This window comes from Diabrotica undecimpunctata, chromosome 7, assembly GCF_040954645.1.
Source record: "Diabrotica undecimpunctata isolate CICGRU chromosome 7, icDiaUnde3, whole genome shotgun sequence".
Lineage (NCBI taxonomy): Eukaryota > Metazoa > Arthropoda > Insecta > Coleoptera > Chrysomelidae > Diabrotica > Diabrotica undecimpunctata.
The window spans coordinates 100,834,211-100,855,468 of NC_092809.1; the positions used below are offsets into that span (position 1 = coordinate 100,834,211).

The 21,258-nt window shown below is 34.0% G+C and overlaps 1 protein-coding gene across 4 annotated transcripts in view; it reads left to right on the forward strand.

The window, feature by feature from the left end:
- The window catches only part of for (cGMP-dependent protein kinase for), a 790,239-nt gene that overhangs the window by 105,028 nt on the left and 663,953 nt on the right, over positions 1–21,258 (forward strand). For 3 of the 4 annotated variants that reach the window (XM_072537884.1, XM_072537886.1, XM_072537885.1), the window contains one exon: positions 13,869–14,179. In XM_072537884.1, the coding sequence (XP_072393985.1) occupies positions 13,869–14,179 (311 nt within the window). Of the gene's footprint in view, positions 1–8,191; positions 8,299–13,868; positions 14,180–21,258 lie in introns of those variants that run through there. The other variant, XM_072537888.1, reaches the window with a different exon arrangement.

The window sequence follows — 21,258 nt, forward strand, 5'->3', positions numbered from 1 at the left end:
CTTTACATTTTTCCTTCACTTCTGTACAAAACCATGGAGTTCTTCGTCTTGGGAACGATTTATTTGTATTTATATTTGTTTTACCAAGAACTTCCTTGGCCGAGGTTAAGATATTACACTTAATTTTTGCCCAGCTTTCTTCGACTTCACTTTCTGTAATATATGTGTTTCTGCTTTTTTCGGTTATTCTTTTTTGGAATAGGTATCTTGTGGAGTCATCGTGTCAGCTTTCGACTTTTATCGTTGTGGGTATTCTGGTGTTTTATTATCACATACATGTGTTCTCATTCGGATTTTGCACACTACCAATTTATGAGCTTCCTATTTCTTCTGATTTTAGTGCTCTTACATCTAAGATTTGAGAAGGCTGTAACTCTCTATTCGACAGAATATAGTCTATCATATATCTTTGTCCTCTACTGTTTTCAAAAGTGTATTTGAGTGGGTGGATTGGAGTAGGTGAGAAAATAAAACGTAGAGCTCCCTGAAATGGACCACTCAGCCAAAATAGGTCTTGCTATAGAGATTAAGACCAGCCTGTCCTTCGATCGAAATATGCACTGCTTTTATGCATTTATTATTTGCATGTGCGCAGTGATTTTTCCGTATAGAGACTTATGAAATCAAAGATAATAATCTTTATTGTAATTGGCCAGAACGACAATCTAAGCTCTGATTTGGTCCGCTCTGGCCACATTGATACTATCAAATACGACAAAGAAAATACCTCAGACATCTAATTAAATAAAATTATCTATATCCTTTTTATAGTCCTTTGTTCCTGTAAAAATAAGGTTACGACTATGCCGGTTAAAGGGCTACATATTATGGAAAAAATCATAAATCTAGAGGATTAATCCCGGTAGATTTATGATTGATATGAAGTTATATACAATAGTTTTTAAACAGTATAAAACTTGTATTTTATGTATCAACTGTCTACAATGACCCTGAGCGCTTAATGTATATTATGTTGAAATAAAAAATATTTATTAACATACATACCGTAGATTAAACACGAAAAATTTTTTTGTATTTAAAAATATGCTTTTAAGTATCTATAATTAAAATTCTATAATAAGAATGGCTATCTATATCAAGTATTTAATAGCATGTTGAATAGAATGTACAGTTTCGATATATTCGCACTATATGTATTTGGTCGTTGTTTTTTACAACGTTCTTTCTTTTATATAATAGCACAATACGTTTTATATTAAGAATTATGTCTTTTTAACTAGCTGTCTAATAAATCGTAATATGGTATAGTCTGCTCCATAACTATAAAACCACAACCGTTTTTATATTAAGATATATCAAAGAGAAGAATGTGATCTTGTAAAATCTTCCTTTTCTTTAATTATCATCTTCTGCAAGAACATTTCAGACTAATGTAATAAAATGTAGTCTTTAATTACTTGTTCGGAACAATATTCTCTATAATATCACCATAAATTATTCTTCTTTTGCTTATACATAGTTATGCTTCTTCTATATAAAGACAAGGTCGCATGATTTTTTTCTTTTGAACATATTATGAACTTAGTGAACATAGTATTTTGAACATAGTACTTTTGAAGTATAACCTCCTGAGACCTGACCTGATCTTTTTTGTTTTTTATTAAATAATAGAATTCGTATGATTTTTAGTATAAAAACACATGTAAATTTTTCAATTTTTTTTTTTGTCATCATCATATAACGGGGGTCCTACGGCGATTACTGCTTCCCGCATTTCAGCCTCCATCTTTTCCTATCTCTCCAATCTCCCTTTTCTAAGCCTCTAGATTGCATTGTTTTTATAATTTCTCTTCTCCAGGAATTTGGTGGTCTTCCCCTTTTCCTTCTTTCTGGCGGAACATACATTAAGGCTTTCTTTGGCCACCGCTCCTCCTCCATTCTCATCACGTGACCATACCATTGTAATTGCCTTCCTTGTATTCTATCTGAAAGAGTATCTCTAATTACTGTACGGTTTCGTATTTCCTCATTCCTGATTCTTTCCATTCTCGATACTCGACATGACCTTCTAAGATAATCCATTTCCACAACGTCTACTTTATCTTGTTCATTCTTTGTCATCGTCCAACATTCGGCACCATATGTGGTAATTGGTTCTACAATTGCTCTGTATACGCGAAGTTTGGTATGCATCTTTATTTTATTAGACCACAGTAATGAATTCAGTATTCGTATGCATTTTTTCCCTTGGGTTATTCGGTTTTGTGCATCTATCTTAACTCTGCCATCTGCTGATATGATGCTTCCTAGATATTTATACTGGTTTTTTTGGTAAATGTGATAAAAAACATATATATTCAAAAGGATATCAGGATCGCAGCAATACAAAATTATTGTAAATGAAATTGTTATTTCCCGTTATACATAAAAATATGTCACATGATTCACAATAAACTTTTGTTTTACCTTTACAACCTGGAAGCTTACATCTAACAGAATTTTTTAACTTGTGTGTTGTATCTTTCTCCTAGTAGACGTTTGAAGTAATGTTCTAGGTTTGTAACTGTTTCTAGTTACCAGTGTTGAAATGTTCCCAAAATCAGAATTTTCAGAAATGTTATCTTTAAGGAGCAACTCAGAACCAGCCATTTTAAACTCCAGGAACTTCATAACGGTTTTATTAGCATCACCAAGTTGCTTATGGTCATCTCTGTATAGAATCCAAGAATTGGCAACTGTCAATTAAATCTATTCTCCCATGGATTCTTTGTACTTTTTAACAATGTTTGGTCTAGGTACATATCGGGAGTCATTTTTTAACCATCGCTTACGTTTATCTGAAACGTTCTATTTGCAATGCAATTGACGCTAGCATAACTGATTTTATATCATACCATTGGACTATGGACTATCTGGGAACCTGGGTTGATGACAAAAATGACCAAATCAGAGAAATCAAAGTCCGAATTGAAACTGCAAGGCAAGTATTTGTGAAAATGAAGCAATGCTTACCAACAGAGACCTTCAGTTGCATCTCAGATTGAGGACTCTAAGATGTTACATATTTTCTATCTTACTATATGGAATGGAAGCTTGGACATTGAGGAAACAACACATAAGAAAAATGGAAGCGTTCGAAATGGGGTGTTACAGAAGAATATTAAAAGTTCAGTGGGTTCAAAGGATTACCAATGCTGAGGTACTACGACGTCTAAATAAGGAGTTAGAAATTATGAACAGCATAAAAAGAAGAAAACTAGAGTATTTGGGTCACATAACCAGAGGAGAAAAATATGAGCTGCTGAGAATTATTATGCAAGGAAGGATCCAAGGAAGAAGAAGCATAGGAAGAAGACGCATCTCCTGGCTGAGGAACCTTAGAGAATGGTTTAACTGAAGTTCACTACAACTTTTCAGAGCAGCAGCCAACAAAGTGACCATAGCCGTTATGATATCCAACCTCCGATAGGAGTTGAAACTTTAAGAAGAAGAAGATTGGACTATGTTAACTTTATTATCAAATCTTACATCTTACTCAGAAGGACCACGACCTAATCGACTCACCACCTTATCCCCGATGTTACATGAACTGCTTTGGGTATTCTGGATCTCATTATTGTACCAGTTAAAAAAATATTTTTGTTTAACATGCACTCGAGTAAAGGTAAGGTGGTGAAATATCTATCAATAAATACGTGTGTTCCTTCTAATAATGTTGTAGACAACTTAATAACTGCTGATGGACCAATACCTAACTTCTTAACATCATCATTAAGGCTAATATTAATCCTTTGGGAGTGGCGCAGACAAAATTTTTTAATCCTTCTGGATTAGGTTTACCTCGAACAAATTGTTTCATGTTACACAAGCCCGTAAAAGGTATCATTTATTCGTCATCAGCAACCTCACTGGATCTTGGAAGTGTCAAGCAACTTCTTCGTATTATTTCAACTAAAGGCCGGAACTTAAATAATTTGTCAGCGTTTGAGGCACAACAGCGTCAATAACAACTTTTAAATTGGTTCTGATTTTAAAATATCTATCACGTATCATGGCTTGTGCAATACTGTTGACTTTTGTTGTCCTAGCATAAAACATTCTAATTTGTGGATACTTTAGACAGGACATTAGAATAGATATTCCAAAAAATTTTTTCACCTCAGTTGGAGTAACGTTCAAAGGTTTTCCTTTTTCTTGCAAAAATTTAATATTTGTACAATTACAAATATTCTCAAAATCTGAATCATTAAAATACATACCGACGTAGTTTTCAGTCGACTGTATCGACAATTTCAGTAAAGTCTACATGCTGAGGGACAAAAACACCCATTTTGTTCCATGTATTTCGGTTCTCAAGCCTTTTTTTTCGTTCATTGAGTGGCACGTTATCTAATTCTTCTTCGGATAGTATTTATGTGTCCTCTTCATCATCTGTAGGTATATTGAACCAAATCTGATTGCTGAAGCTAATACAATTCTTCATTTTAATGGATTCTTCAAAGCCATCATTAGAGTTTTTAGAATCTGAAACGTCTATATCTGAATTTTCCAGACCTTTAAGAAGTCTCTTGGTCTGAATGGTCAATTTCGGGTATTAAATATTCTTTATTGCTAAAAACAGCTGAAACAAAAAAGCCTAATATAATATTTTATACAGTGCTACTTATAAATCCGTTCCCCCCTCGTATCCTTTGAACGGTTATCGTTATAATAGTGAAATTTGGAGGGAGGTAATAAACAGACGTAGGCTTCTCAACTAGTCATAACAGGTGACGTAATAGTGACAGATTACGTTACAGCGCCACTGTGACAGATAATTTTAAATGGGACCTTATGGCAAGTGATACCTCGTTTGAAAGGTATTGAAAATAACTATTGCGTCATAATAATTTTGTTATTATGACTGAATTGTTTAAAGGAAAAAAAATAACATTTAGTGAAATTCAGGTAATTTTTTTTGTTGAACTATTAAAGTTAAAATAAACATTTTCCATCAATAATTGCTTTCATAACAAGTTAAGAAATTGTAATAAGTAAAATTATAAATGTTAGGAAGTGGTTAAGCTGTCATATTAATTATTCTCAAAGTTTTAAGATTTAGTATTGACATATGACAGTTAGCACTATTTTTTTTGACAGTTGATACATACTTAATCATAAATTGAGATCTTGTTTTGTTTTTTTTTTAAAAGGTTAACCTCTATGCATAGCTCCTTTTAAAAAGATATTTTTCATTTGTAATAATTTATTTCTGCTACAAAATGTCACTCATTAACAATTGTAAGTTCTTATAGTATCTCCAACTTCTAGAGTTTGTAAACCGATAGTAACATGTTTGTTTTTGTTATTTTATGTTACTATTTCTATTTGTAACTGTTTGTGGTGAGACAACAATAAATGTGTAATTTTTTTTCTAAAAAAGGGTATTATTTCCTTTAAAAAGTTTCTAACCCTTTTTTATATTTTTTAGGAAGGAAGAGCCTTTCTTTCACCCAACAGGAAGATTCTTCTAAGCGGCGTCCTTACTTTAAATAGCTTAAGAACCTTCTTGTGTTGTGTTTATCCAGGAGGTCCATGTAAGTTCCCCTTTTATTTCATTTTTGTAGTTACCCCACTCCAGTCTCCTTGTCATCCACTTATTCACGACCCAGCTCCCCAAACAACCCATGAGTAGCCGTTTGCAAACGTCCCGGTTTGTTTTGCTTACCCTATCTCCACCCCAATAATTTCTGTCCCCAATTTTTAACCCCTTATAGTAATACCCGATGTGGTAGGCAAAATAATCGTTACGAGTTTAAACTCATTTTGATGAATAAATTAAATAAATACTAAAATTGTAGTTTCTCATTTAATCAATAAATATTTAACAACCAGTTTTTATAGTAAGTGTTAAAAATGTGCTCCATCTACTTCCTGACAGTAATGCATCCTATTTCTAAACTCTTTCCGTACTCGTTCAAATGTGTCGGGGAAATTGCCCTACATTCTTCAACAATTCGTTGTTTCAAAATGTCAATATTGTCGGGTGCTGTAGCGTAAACTTTAGATTTCAAATATCGCCACAGAAAAAAATCTAATGGTGTGAGGTCCGGTGACCGAGCTGGTCATTCTATCGTACCTCGTCGTCCAATCCATCTACCTCGATATTCCTCATCTAGGTAACGTCTTACTGCACTATAATGGTGTGCAGGAGCACTATCTTGTTGAAACATTATTTCCAAGTTGCCGAATTCATCTGGATTATCCTCCAGAATTTCAAGTATTAACGGTTCAATTTCATTTTGTAACATCTCTCGATACATTTAACCGGTTAATTTAGTATTGAGAAAAATAGGCCCAACTATGCTTTCCAAAATACCTGCCCAAACATTTATTTTTTTTTTTTACAAATTCAGTATGTGTTTCACCAAAGACGTGAGGATTTTTGTCACTCCAATAACTCACATTGTATGTGTTAACATTTCCATTGAAGGAAAAAGTACTTTCGTCGCTAAAACAAATTGTTTTTAAGTAATTGGGCTGTTGGTTAATTTTGTTGGACATATTTTCACAGAATTCTAGTCTTCGGTCGGGGTCATCATCTGAAAGTTGGTGCACAATTTTTAATTTGTATGGATGAAATTTGTTTTCAGCCAACACTCGGTGTACTGTCTTTTGACTGATTCCATAGATGGATGCAACTTGGGCTGTAGAAGAAGTAGGGTTCACTGCCATTTCTGAAATTATGTCAATTTTTTGTCTTCACTAATTATTGGTCGACCAGATCGTTTGACATCTTGAAGACTACCTGTATGTTTAAACTTCCGAAGAAGCTTCCTCAAATAAGCTGTTGATGTAGGGCGATCGGGGTACCTCTCATTATAAAGACGTTCCGCTACATGGAAGTTATTTCCACATTCACCAATTATTAACACAGCTGCTACTTTGTCGGCTACAGTACGTACCATTCTACCTTTGTAAAAATTTAAACGTCTCGTTAAACAATAACTAAACTAAATATTAACTAAGAACAAGTAACTAAAAACAACTTAACTAAACTTGAATAAACTAAGCAGAAACAGAAACTAAATATCCAGGTATAAACGCGTTTGCAAACTAACAATAACTAGAGAATTGACTAAACTAAACAGAAACAGAAACTAAATATTGAGCTATAAACGCTTTTGTAAACTAAAAACTACTAGAGAATTGACAAACGTCAACTTTTTGGACAAATAACCAAAGGCAGACATAAAATTTTTTATTAATTAGTTATTAATTATAATTAATTAAAATTATCTTAAATCCAAACAAAATTAGTATGATTGAATAGGTATATTAAAATAATTGTAGTTTCGCATTTAATTAATAAATATTCTAACTAAAAAAGTTGACGTTGACGTATAAACAATTAAGTAGAGAAAAGAAAAACCAAAAGTAACCAGAGGCGAAGGTTTTAATATTTCTTAATTAAATGCGAAACTACAATTTTAGTATTTATTTAATTTATTCATCAAAATGAGCTTAAATTCAAATAAAATTAGTATGGTTAAATAGGTATTTTCAATACCTTCCAAACGAGGTATCACTTGCCATAAGGTCCTATTTAAAGTTATCTGTCACAGTGGCGCTATAACGTCATCTGTCACTATTACGTCACTTGTTTTGACTAGTTGAGAAGCTTACGTCTGTTTATTACCTCTCTCCAAATTTCACTATTATAAATATAACCGTTCAAAAGATACGAGGAGGGGGGACTTTTAGACGCATCCGGAGATTCCTATTATATTACATAAGTAAACTACATAGAGAGGTGAACATCAGGCAATGGCGAAGGGAAGTATCCGACAAGGTAAATGGAAGAACGTTGTTAAGCTGGCTAAGACCCACATAGGGTTGTAGCGTCATTAAAAAAAAGAAGAAGAAGAAACTAAATAAACTGTTGAAAATGAAATGAAGAAGGGAGAGATATGTCCAGCAGTGCAAATAGGTGTTTCCATAATTATTACGTCATTAATTTCAACAATCAATTGATGTTTATACAACAACAGAAGTTATCATTTAGATAAAAAATTATGTTAATTTTTATATTTCTAATCGAATACCCTTGAAATCATCTATTTCGCTTATGCCGCATTCAAAAATACTCATGGATCCCAATATATGTATAACTTCGTCATTACTTATGTTTTATCTTTATCACTCAATGTGCTATCGATAATTGGAGTAGATTAAAATTTTATTTTTGTCACTTGAATTATTCTGCTGACAATAAGTTAGTTAGTATAATATTTTATTGTGATTGTTAACATGGGTATGAACAAAGTTTTTCGGCGGTTTTTTAAAAATCGTAACAAGGTAGGGGTTTTTCGATTTTTTGTTAGAATATTTTACTTTTTAATAATATGTTGATACGAAACTTTCTATTGTGTTTTGTTCTGACCTTCAAACTGTATTAAAATTTCTATAAATTATCATCACCGTCATCATATGTATCTGATTAGGTACTGATAAGCAAAGGCAGTATAAAGCTTTTATGTGATGCACCATTTAGATACTATAATCATCAATCACGATTGAATAGTTTACTGATAAATATAAACATCTGTTAAAATACTCCTGTCTCTCCCGAAACTTTCCATCAATTTTTTTATTATTCATTGTTATCATTCTATTTATTTTGAACTATAACTTTGTAAATCTAAAACTCTTTTCTTGTGGCATATCTAAGTTAAATATTATGTTAAATCCGTAAAATAGTTTCGAAACACAATTCAGATAACTGCCTTAATCTGAACCTTCTATAAATGCAAGGTATAACAGACGCTGATAAAGATGTTAATAGAGACATGGGGAATCTAAAATTTGCATTCCACGACATGTCTCCTCAGCTAAGCAGAAATCGTTAGCGAATTGGTTTCTTGTACTCATACAGAGTAGATCCGAATAAAAATAAAATTAAAGACAGTCAAGATTTCCTTTCACGCAAAAATAGTCTATGTATCTGTTGATACGTATTTCGCTTTAATAAAGCTCATCAGAACAGTTATTCATAGGCTTTCTCAACGTGAAAATTAATCTTTTCCTGTCTTTGTGAAGCAACGATAAAATGGCTTCGAAACGGACGCAATAGCGACATCTGATATTAAATCCGTAAAATAGTTTCGAAACACAATTCAGATAACTGCCTTAATCTGAACCTTCTATAAATGCAAGGTATAACAGACGCTGATAAAGATGTTAATAGAGACATGGGGAATCTAAAATTTGCATTCCACGACATGTCTCCTCAGCTAAGCAGAAATCGTTAGCGAATTGGTTTCTTGTACTCATACAGAGTAGATCCGAATAAAAATAAAATTAAAGACAGTCAAGATTTCCTTTCACGCAAAAATAGTCTATGTATCTGTTGATACGTATTTCGCTTTAATAAAGCTCATCAGAACAGTTATTCATAGGCTTTCTCAACGTGAAAATTAATCTTTTCCTGTCTTTGTGAAGCAACGATAAAATGGCTTCGAAACGGACGCAATAGCGACATCTGATATTAAATCCGTAAAATAGTTTCGAAACACAATTCAGATAACTGCCTTAATCTGAACCTTCTATAAATGCAAGGTATAACAGACGCTGATAAAGATGTTAATAGAGACATGGGGAATCTAAAATTTGCATTCCACGACATGTCTCCTCAGCTAAGCAGAAATCGTTAGCGAATTGGTTTCTTGTACTCATACAGAGTAGATCCGAATAAAAATAAAATTAAAGACAGTCAAGATTTCCTTTCACGCAAAAATAGTCTATGTATCTGTTGATACGTATTTCGCTTTAATAAAGCTCATCAAAACAGTTATTCATAGGCTTTCTCAACGTGAAAATTAATCTTTTCCTGTCTTTGTGAAGCAACGATAAAATGGCTTCGAAACGGACGCAATAGCGACATCTGATATTAAATCCGTAAAATAGTTTCGAAACACAATTCAGATAACTGCCTTAATCTGAACCTTCTATAAATGCAAGGTATAACAGACGCTGATAAAGATGTTAATAGAGACATGGGGAATCTAAAATTTGCATTCCACGACATGTCTCCTCAGCTAAGCAGAAATCGTTAGCGAATTGGTTTCTTGTACTCATACAGAGTAGATCCGAATAAAAATAAAATTAAAGACAGTCAAGATTTCCTTTCACGCAAAAATAGTCTATGTATCTGTTGATACGTATATATGATTATATACCTAACAGGTATATAATCCATGGGTTTGGATCCATATGTTAAATAATTTTTTTTAAATATACGCCGTAGGACCCCCATATAACGGGGGTCCTACGGCGATTGCCGCTTTCCGCATTTCAGCCTCCATCTTTTCCTATCTCTCCAATCTCCCTCTTCTAAGCCTCTAGATTGCATTGTTTTTATAATTTCTCTTCTCCAGGAATTTGGTGGTCTTCCCCTTTTCCTTCTTTCTGGTGGAACATACATTAAGGCTTTTTTTGGCCACCGCTCCTCCTCCATTCTCATCACGTGACCATACCATTGTAATTGCCTTCCTTGTATTCTATCTGAAAGAGTATCTCTAATTCCTGTACGGTTTCGTATTTCCTCATTCCTGATTCTTTTCATTCTCGATACTCGACATGACCTTCTAAGATAATCCATTTCCACAACGTCTACTTTATCTCGTTCATTCTTTGTCATCGTCCAACATTCGGCACCATATGTGGTAATTGGTTCTACAATTGCTCTGTATACGCGAAGTTTGGTATGCAATTTTATTTTATTAGACCACAGTAATGAATTCAGTATTCGGATGCATTTTTTTCCTTGGGTTATTCGGTTTTGTACATCTATCTTAACTCTGCCATCTGCTGATATGATGCTTCCTAGATATTTATACTGGTTGCAGCCTTTTGTGACTGCGTTTTCAAGCCTCAGATCTGTGGTATTTCCTCCAATTTTTAAATATTCTGTTTTGCTTATGTTTACAGTAAGCCCCCATTTGGCATATTCCTCAAATAATTTTCGATTCATATAATTTATATCTTCCTCATCGGTTGCAACCACCACCTGATCATCTGCAAACAACAATGTATACAGAGTTTCTTGTCCCACTTCGATGCCCATAAATCTACATTTATTTCTCCAATTCCTCAATGCTTCTTGGACGTATATTTTAAAGAGTGTCGGTGACAAACAGCATCCTTGCTTAGGCCTTTAGTGACTTTAAATTCATTTGAGGTTCTGGTTCCAATTTTTACACAACTAACTGCATTTTCGTACAATTTATATATCGCTCGGATATACGTCGAATCCAATCCGGACCTTTCGAGGACCTCAAACATTTTCTTTAACGGGACACTATCATATGCTTTCTCAAGGTCTTGGGACAATGATAATTTTTTTTTATCTAACACTTATTCCACAATATTCCACATCAACCACGCAGGATTATTAGTGGGATAACAAACACAATAGTTTTAATATGATTATGTAAATTAAATAGTATAATACAATTTTATATCTCTTAAATAATTTAATTAAACCTTTAAATTTTTATCTGGATGGAAGTGGAGCAGTTGGTCCAAATTGGTGGTGGATCTTTGCTGATTTGCGTGTGACAGTAGTATGACCAATTCTCAAACGGTTTATAATTACTTAATCTCGTCTACTTGTGGGGTTATTCAAAGAACTGTTCACATTTGGGCATATTGGGTTTAGTTTGGTTGCTGAATTTTCCCAGTAATTTTGCCAAATGTTATTGCAATGAACATTAATCAGATGTTTCATGTCACTATAAGGATATTTTGTAATTTTTGTAGTATTTTCTAAGTTGATACGGCTTGTAATTGCTAGTTGATCTCCTTTTCATTTCCTCAGATTCCTGTGTGCGATGGTACCCAAATGAAAGCTGTGTCCTTTCCCATTGAATGATGTATTTCTAATTAATTTTTTATTGCTTGTATAATGGGATTTGTTGTATAAATTTGCTTTAATTTCAATAACGCATTAAGTAAGTGAATCTGTAATGATGACGCACTTCATCGTGTTACTCGTTTTTAAAAAAGTTGGGGCTTTTAATATAGCTGTGGTCTCGCCTGCAAGTGTACTACAATTTGTAGGTAAGTGTATGCTGTAGGAGTTTTCTTCATCAGAATAGTAAGCAGCAGCATGTTTATCTGGGTTTTAGAGGTGTCGGTAAAGATTTGTAAGTAGTTGGAGTAATGGGATATGATTTCTGCAAAAAAATGTTTAATTATCGAGAAGTTTGTATTTGATTTGGGGTACTTTCTTAGTGTTAGGTCAATGATCAGTAGGCAGGTTGTCCATGGAGGAGAGATTGCATTTGTATATAGCAATAGACTAAGTTGATTCATGTTAAAATTTGTGACTTTTATTCTTTCTATTAGAGGTGTACAGTTTGTTGTCTTTTTAAAAGAGAGGATGCCAGGGTACAAAAATTTGAGAGAAAAGAGGAGGTTGTTTTTGAATTTAAATTTTGGCAATCTAATTTAGTGATAATTGTTGTCGCCTTATGTTTAGAGGTGGCTCTTTAGCTAGAACTTGTAGACGACTAGTGGAACTCGTTCTAAAGGCACCAATTGCCAATCTCAAAGATATAGATTGAATACTGTAAAGCTTTTTTAAGGTAGCTTTTCGTGCGGCGTTATAACAAGTTTGTTAGTTATTTATTAATATTATCCAGATTTAGCCATACGGCTCACACTCCCTCTAAGGGGAAAATTTACTCATCCCAGATACCTACGGTGTCACAAGGATTGAGCTCTGGTGGGACTCTTTCCGTGTTATCGAGCCCTAGGTGACTTGGTATGCTGGAGTATCTTCCAAAAATTTTCGTACACATCTGGATGTTGAGAGTAGTACAGCTTTCTGTATGGCCTTATAGAGATGTTCATTTAGACCCAGCTGTTTTATGTTCTCTAGGAGGTTTTTGGGAATAACACCAGTAGTAGATAGAATAATAGGTACTGTCTGGGTACTTTCCATTCTCCATTGTCTCCTGATTTGTATTTCTAGATCTGTGTACTTGGCGATCTTTTAGTTGTATTCAACACGTAAATTATTGGTGTATTATATATTAGTATGAATGTAATTATTAGTATTAGTTTATTAATATTTTAGTATCTGCGTTCAAAACTTTATTAGACAGAATTTGAGTATATTTAACCTAGATTGACAGGAATGTTGTAGTTTGTTGATATTAAAGTTCCAATTTTAAGGTTCTGGTAAATGTTAAAACAAGAAAATTAACTTCTTCTGATTGTTTTAATGATAAATTATTTAAAGTTAGGAAATAAAAATAATGTTTAAGCGTATACTTTTGGTACCTCTTCTTAGTTACTGATTGCTTCTTCAAGTGTTTTAGGGGCTTTGTATAGTTCGCTGTAGAATTTAGTCATGAGTTGTATTAGATTATTTCTGTCCGTAATTCTGTTGTTTTCTTTTGTTAGAGCAACAATTTGCTTTTTCCCAATGATTAATGCTTTTCTTGTTTTCTTATAGTTTTTTCTGTTTTCGATTGCATTTTCTACCAGTCTTTCATTGTATTTTCTTTTCTTACTTAATACTTTTCCTTATTATCTTACAAAGTTGTGTGCATTGTATTGTCTCAGTTTGCTAAGTTCATTTTGTTGTTGCGGGCTTCCGATTTCTTGGGCACTATCAAGGATCTCACTTACATATATATATATATATATATATATATATATATATATATATATATATATACATATACATATATCGAACAACAAAGTTTTGTGTCAAATAATTTCAAAAATAAGTTTACGAAAATAAGTAGTCATTGATGTTGGAAAAATAATATTAAAATTAAAACAAAAGAAATACCCGGAAAATTGGTCGCATTTTATTGATATCTTTATAATATTTACATCGCATTTTTTTGTTTCAGGCGCTGCTGGTCCAGAAGGACGAGAAAATTGAGGAATTGACACGTCAAATTCAGAGTTTTGATCGCGAAGTGATGCGGGAACAACGGCTGCAGGATCTGCAGCAGCAGTTGCAGATACGCGAAATCGAAATATCGGATTTACGGTCGCAATTGGACAAATTCCAAAGTGTTATTCGCGTTCAAAATCCGACGAGTCCTAAAGGTATGAGACCTCGTAAACAAAGGGCGGGTATTTCGGCGGAACCGCAGAGTGAGGCTTCCATATTGGAGTTAAGCAAGCAGACCTTCACTGTGCATCCTAAAGATGAAAGGTAAGACTTTGGATTTTTATTGCATAAGAAAATAAGCATAGATAGAGACATAGATTGTCCTAAAATGGCAGTATGTACGTACATTTATTACATACTTAAATAAATACATCATTCTCTTCGGATTAGATACCACCATCATCATCACAGTCGTCATTTACAAAAGAAATTATGATTGTTATATTGATTCTTCTATTATCATATTCAGTTTTCAGAATTTTTCTTCTTTTGCTATGTGTTTTACCAATTGTCAGATGAAATTTTTTATCTTGAGTCATTTAGTAAATTACTAATACCTACAGGTTTAGATATAGTATTGTTTCTAGCCAAAAATCACTTTATTTGAGCCCAGATTAATTCAGACGATAAGGTAGTAATCGCAACACAACGTTCAGCAGTCTAAGTAACGAGTAAAACTCATAAAATAAAGAACCGTCATCATGGAATCATAAGAACACATGGACACCGTTGGGCACATCGCAAAAATCTAGAGACATTTTTATATTTATATGTACATTTATTTTTTTGTCGAAGTATTTAGATGATAATAATAAATTTCAACAAATTTAATATAAAATAAAATTCGTTTCTTTCTCTCTTTCTCTTGTCGTTTCTCCATTACAGAGGATCATGATTTCCTCCAATACTCGTAACAAATTTCCTCCATGGTCTCTATGTTCGGTTGCCCTAAGAGTTTCGCAATATGAGTGGCCTGTTGAATTCTCAATTTGGTCGGAAAATCTGTTAGGTGATCGTCCTCTTGGTCTTTTTCCCGGAACGTCTCCAGAACACTATTAATCTCTTTAAATTATCCTCACTTTTGCGAATCACGTGACCAAATAACTATAGAATTTGCTGCATACATGTCGTGGACAGCTTTTTTTAATGAAAAGTTGGTTAAGAATGGACACAGTTGTCCGATCAGCTGTCCAAGATATGCGCAGAATTCTTTTCCATCACCACATCTGAAAGTTAGCAATTTTTTGATGTTCTTATTCGCGAAGATTTAAGTTTCTGTCCTGTTAAGAAATATTGAGAATATAAGTGCATTTACCGTCACGTGCAAGTGTGCTTCTGATGAAGTCAACAATCAGTTGGTGAAATATTAAGTGACGAGTAAATAGAATTGTTTTAATTCCAGACCGACAGAACCTTCTTTTTCTTCTTCCTCTTTATAAGCAATTCTGCTTGTTCGTTGGCGGATTAATACCTCTATGGAAGGTTATCACTCCATCTTTTGCACGGTCGTCCGATAGTTCTTCTGCTGGTTGGTGACTTATCTCTTACTATTTTGACGACACTGGCCTTCTCCATTCTGCTTAAGTGGTTATTCTTTTCTTCTAATATCTTCATTTCTCTTTCGAACCCTCAGCGTATTTCCTGTAATTCTGCTTAGTACTCTGATCTCTGCCGTTTCCAGTAGCCTTTACGTTGTGGCTGTGCCGAGTCTTGCTTCTGAGCCATATGTCATTATTGGTCTTAAACTGGCTTTATAAATTCTTGACTTCATCTCAGTGTTAATGTGTATGTTTCGCCATATAGTGTTATTAAGGCATCCTGTCAGTCTATTTGCTTTTTGTACTTGATCTCTCACTCCTTTGTCCATGTCTCCATAGCTAGACAGTGTAATTCCAGGTGTTTTATTTCCATTACTTGTTCTATACTGATACCATCAATTTCTATTTTACATCTGGTTGGTTCTTTGCTGACTACTATTGTTTTAGTTTTCTAAGATGAGATTGTCATATTAAATTATTTTGCTCTTATGATAAATAACTGGACCAGTCTTTGCAGACTGTCTTCATATTGAGCTATCAATATTGCGTCGTCTGTGTAACAGAGTATTTTTATCAATGAACTTCTCAATTATATAGAAGATGATCTTTGAGTCTTACTCTGTCAAACGTTTTTTTTTTAGGTCATTCAGACACAGAAATGCTGGTCTGTTACACTCTAGTAATTTCTCTGTAATTTGTTTTATAACTAGTATTGCATCTTTACACGATCTTCGACTACGAAAACCCTGTTGTTAATCTGCTAAACTTATCCTCTGATTTATTAGTTATTTACTACTACTACTACTAAGGATTTCCACAGTTTTCACTGTCTTCCTTCGCTCAACCGTTTTCTCCAATTTTCATTCCAGTGTCCATCTCGCAGGGTTCTTTTCTCCATAGCCTCGTCGATTTCATCTCTGAATGACCTTCGGGGTCTTCCTCTCTTTCTTCTTCCAATCGGGCTCCATTCTGTGATTTTGTTTATCCAGCGTCCTGTGTCCGCCCTTCTGACGTGGCCGTACCAGGATAGTCTCTTCTCCTCTATATAGTCGATTATGTCTGATTGCACTCCCATTCTCCGCTTAATCTCTGCGTTTTCAATTCTGTCTCTTTTTGTAAGTCTACAGCTTCTCCTCAGGAACTCCATTTCTAGTGCTCTTATTCTACCTCTATTTCTCTTGTTTATTGTTCAGTTTTCGGACCCATATGTCAGGATACTTCTTGTCAGGGTATTATATATTCTCTTTTTTGTCTTTATCGTAATGTTCTTATCCCACAACACTGAGTTTAGTTGTCTTATACAGTTTCTTGTTTGTCTCAGTCTGTTGTTTATATCTTCTTCTGTTGTTCCCTGGTTCGATATTATGGTTCCTAAATACTTGAATTTATCTGTTCCATTTATTTGTCTTCCCTCGTCTATCTCTAGGTTTCTCATATCCTTGTTTTCTGTTGTTAGGTATTCGGTTTACTCTAAGTTTATTTCCATTCCGTTGCTTTTATATTCTTCTTCTAGTTTTCTGAGCATAAAGCTGAGATCTTCTTCATCTTGTGCGATGACTACTTGATCGTCGGCAAAACTTAAGGTGTATAGGTATTCGTCTCTTACTGGTATGCCCATTCCTTCGCACTTTCTCCTCCATGGTTTGAGTGTCTTTTCCAAGAATATTTTAAACAGAGTAGGGGACGTAGCACAGCCTTGTAGAAGTTATTTAAGTTTATTAATTAATGTTGTTAATTGTTCTGTCATTGCTGCTCCACAATATTTCAGTAATTCGTTTGGTATCCCATCTTTACCTGCTGCTCTTCTGTTCTCTAGATTTTGTATTTTAAGTATTTTCGGAACTTCCTGTACATTTATATTAAGTTCTCCATTTGTGGTAATTTCTGGTGTTTTTGGTTCTAGCGTCGTTTGCTCTTCCTCTGCATAGATTTTTTTAGGTATTCAATCCACGTATCATTTTCGTGTGTGTTTTGGTTCTATTAGTTCCTTTACATCCGTTCTTTGACCTCTTATTAAGCGCAATATTTCCTTTTGCAGACCGTAAAAATCATGTTCCCATCATTTCTTTCGAAAAGCGTTCCCAGTGATCATTTTTTATTTTTATTACAAATGCATGTGTTTCGTGTCTAATTGTCTTGTAATTATGGTATGCCTCTTGTGTTTTGGTTGACATGTATTTCAGGTAAGCTTTTTTCTTTTCTTTGCATTTTTATTCACTTCTGTACAAAACCATGGAGTTTTTTGCCTTGGGAATGATTTATTTTTATTTATATTTCTTTCACCAAGAACTTCCTTGGCCGAGGCTAAGACATTAGACTTAATTTTTGCCCAGCTTTCTTCGACTCCATCACTTTCTGTGTTATATATGTTCATTGCCAACACGGGCATTAAAATTACCCATAATGACTGTATATTCATCATTTGGGGTCTTGTTTATTACAGCTGAAGGTGTTCGTAGAAGTTTTCTCTTGTGGTGGTATCTCTGTTGTTCTCTGGTGCATAGATTGCTATCACATTTAGAGGTTTGACATCCAGTTTAACTTTTACACTTACTATTCTTTCAGAGGTATATTGACATTCTTGTACTTGGTGTAAAAATTTTCTGTGTACTAACAGGGCGACTCCTTCTTTGGCTCTGGTTTCTTTCGCAACACCACTACAAATCATCAGATAGTCATCTAGCATAATTTGACCCTTTCCTTTTTTCTTCGTCTCTTGCAGTGCACATATGTCTATATTTTTTTCCACAAGCTCTTTTGTAATTTCTTTCTCACTTGTGTTTCTCTTGTGTTTAGAGACTTTACGTTCCAAGTACCGATGCGAAGTATATTTTTCGTTTTCCATAAATTCGTTGTCCCCTTTCTCGCGTTAGTCGTCGTAATGAAATCGTTCCTGTTCCGAGGCATAATGCTGTTTCTATTATGAGCTGTATGGTTTTAAAGACTATCCGTAGGGTGTTAACCTGGCTGTAAACCCCCTCCTCCTTTATCCGGGCTTGGGACCGGCAACTGCCATATAAAAAAGATTATTTGAAATAATATGATGTCGATAATAAAATTTAATAGTTTTTCAGACAACAAAAATTTGTCTACAGTCTCAAGTTGTGAAGGATTTGTTTATCGATGGGCCAAACATATCTTTCAACTAGCGGTATTATGTTAATCTCCTTAACCTATTTTTTAAGTTCGAAAATAATTCTGATCTACTACTTGAATCGAACGAAAAAGTTTCCTAATTGAATTTCTAAATGGTTTTGTTTGGCCGATTGAAAAATTAGAATGAGTGGAATTTTAAGATGTATTTAAATATGATGTGTAGATAGGATTAAGTCACAATTATTAGTTGTAATGAAAATTACATTTTTAACTACTAATCTTGACGTTTCGACTTCCACTGCGGAAATCGTTCTCAAAAAAGATTATGTTAAAAAAAATCTGCGGAAATGTGTGCCTAATTGTGTGTATCAGGAACGTTCTTGGGGAACTCCTAGAAGAACTGACCGGAAATCGATTTAGACAAAGTAATTAACTATAAAACGCTATAAACTAAAGTTTCATAAATTATTTATAACTAAAAATGATTTAATTACTTGAACGCAATTCAGAATTGTCAGATCTAAAATAAATTATAATGAACAATTAAGAAATAGAAGATAATCTTTAAATACTAATTACAAAGATATTAGAATCTTCAGTTATGTCGATATAGAGGCAGAGAAGTGTTAAGAAATATTAATGGAAAAGAAATATAAACATTTGGATAATACTGCACGATAAGTAGTGGTGCTATTGAAAGTTGCTAACACATCCAATTTGGCTACACTGCGTTAAACCGTGCAAACGACCTTGTCCTAGCACTCCATAGATTTGGAAACTGTGAACCTACTTGATGAATAAATTTGACATTTTCAACCATATCATATGATGATGGATGTCTTATTGACGATTACCAACAGGCTGGCTTTCGCAAAGGATATAGTACATCAGACCATCTGCTGACAATGAGAACACTGATAGCGAAGGCAAATAAGTATGAGACTATGAAAAGGTATTTGATCGTATCGAGATGTGGGCTATAGAACAAGGTATTAATAATTGTAGAATAGACTCGAGACATAGGCAACTACTACATAATATATATGAAAACGCAACTATGATAGTACAACGACGAAAATACAAATCTTATCATCATTAAGAGAGGAGTTAGACAACACAAAGTAATATCTCCAAAGCTTTTTTATCTAGCCCTAGAAGACGTCTTCAAAACTACAAATTGGTCAACATATGGCATCAACGTTAATGGCAACAAGTTATACCACCTCAGATTCGCTGACGACATCGTGATTATAGCGAGCACTTTCGAGGAATTACAAATTATGATAAAGAAACTCGCAGACAGCTCCCAATACGTCGGCCTTAACATGAATTTGAAGAAAACAAAAAGAATGACCAACACATACGATCCCAGACGTATAACTATAAATGGCAGTGAGATAGAACAAGTCCAGGAATATATCTACCTAGGCCAAATTCTGAAACTTGACAAAGAAAACCAAAGTATGGATATCACTAGAAGAGTAAAGGGAGGATTTGGACAACTGTTGAATACTGAAGAACGGCAAAATACCTCAATACTTGAGGAATAAAGTGTTCAACCGATGCATCCTTCCTATTAAGACAAATGGATGTCAAACCTGGAACCTAACCAGGGCGAATACGAATAGACTAGCCACAACAGAAAGGGCAATGGAAAGAGCACTGTCAGATAAAAAGGGGACCGACTGCTTTCATCGAAGAATGTGACCTAGATAGGAAATGTTTCGGCATTTTGTGGATTTTATGAATTCTCGAAGAGTATTAGCCCTTAGTAGGACTTTATTGTTTGATCATATTTCCACTCATGGTACCCGTCTGTGAATCTACTTCTCTAGGCCTCTAGTCGGTTCGTAGTGGCTACTTTAGAGTCCAGATTTCAGTGCCGTTCAAGAGCATTAACCATAATAACATTTTACAATCCTCTGTCGTAGTTTCAGATTTATGTTGCTATTGTATTAGATTTCATTTTAATGAAAATTGTACGACCCAACTTAACTCTATTTCCGATTTCATTATCTAGTCCAGAAGTCAGAGATGTGATCTCTAAAAACGATACGAACAAGCTGAATTTTGCTGAAAATGTCAATTTTGGGACTCCAAAAAAGATGTAAAAATGTCTGTCACTTGAGGTTTTTCACCTAAAAATCCACCTACTAGGAGGGGAAAACGGAAAATATCGATTTACCAGGAATCTGTACCAAGAAAATTAGTATCAACTCAATGGTAAAAATTCGATATTTTTTGATCAGAGTGGACTAATGGCAAAAGTGAAAATGTTTGCGTTTTGCCGCAAAGGAAATCAGTTTCTATAAAGCTGTTAAATAAATAAACGTTGCGTGATTTTTGCCATTTCTTGCGATTCTCATGAAATCAACAAATTGATCACTTCCTTTCACCAGTCACTATAATTATAATAATTATAACACAAAATAAGTATTCCGTGGATTCCGTATTTAATCCTTCGACTTTGATTTTTGTTTGTGTTGGGGCCGCTACTTATACAGGAAAAGAATATCAAAGAAGATTGCTGGGAATGAAATATTAGAAAACGATAACATCGACGAAACGGGAAAAACTGAAAAATAACATAATTAACCCAGCAACAGAATCAGTTGGAGAGAGGAAAGTAACGAACTCTAACATATCAAAAAAGAAAACACCATGGTTTAGAGATGATGTGAAGACAAAATATGAAGAAAAGAAGAAAGC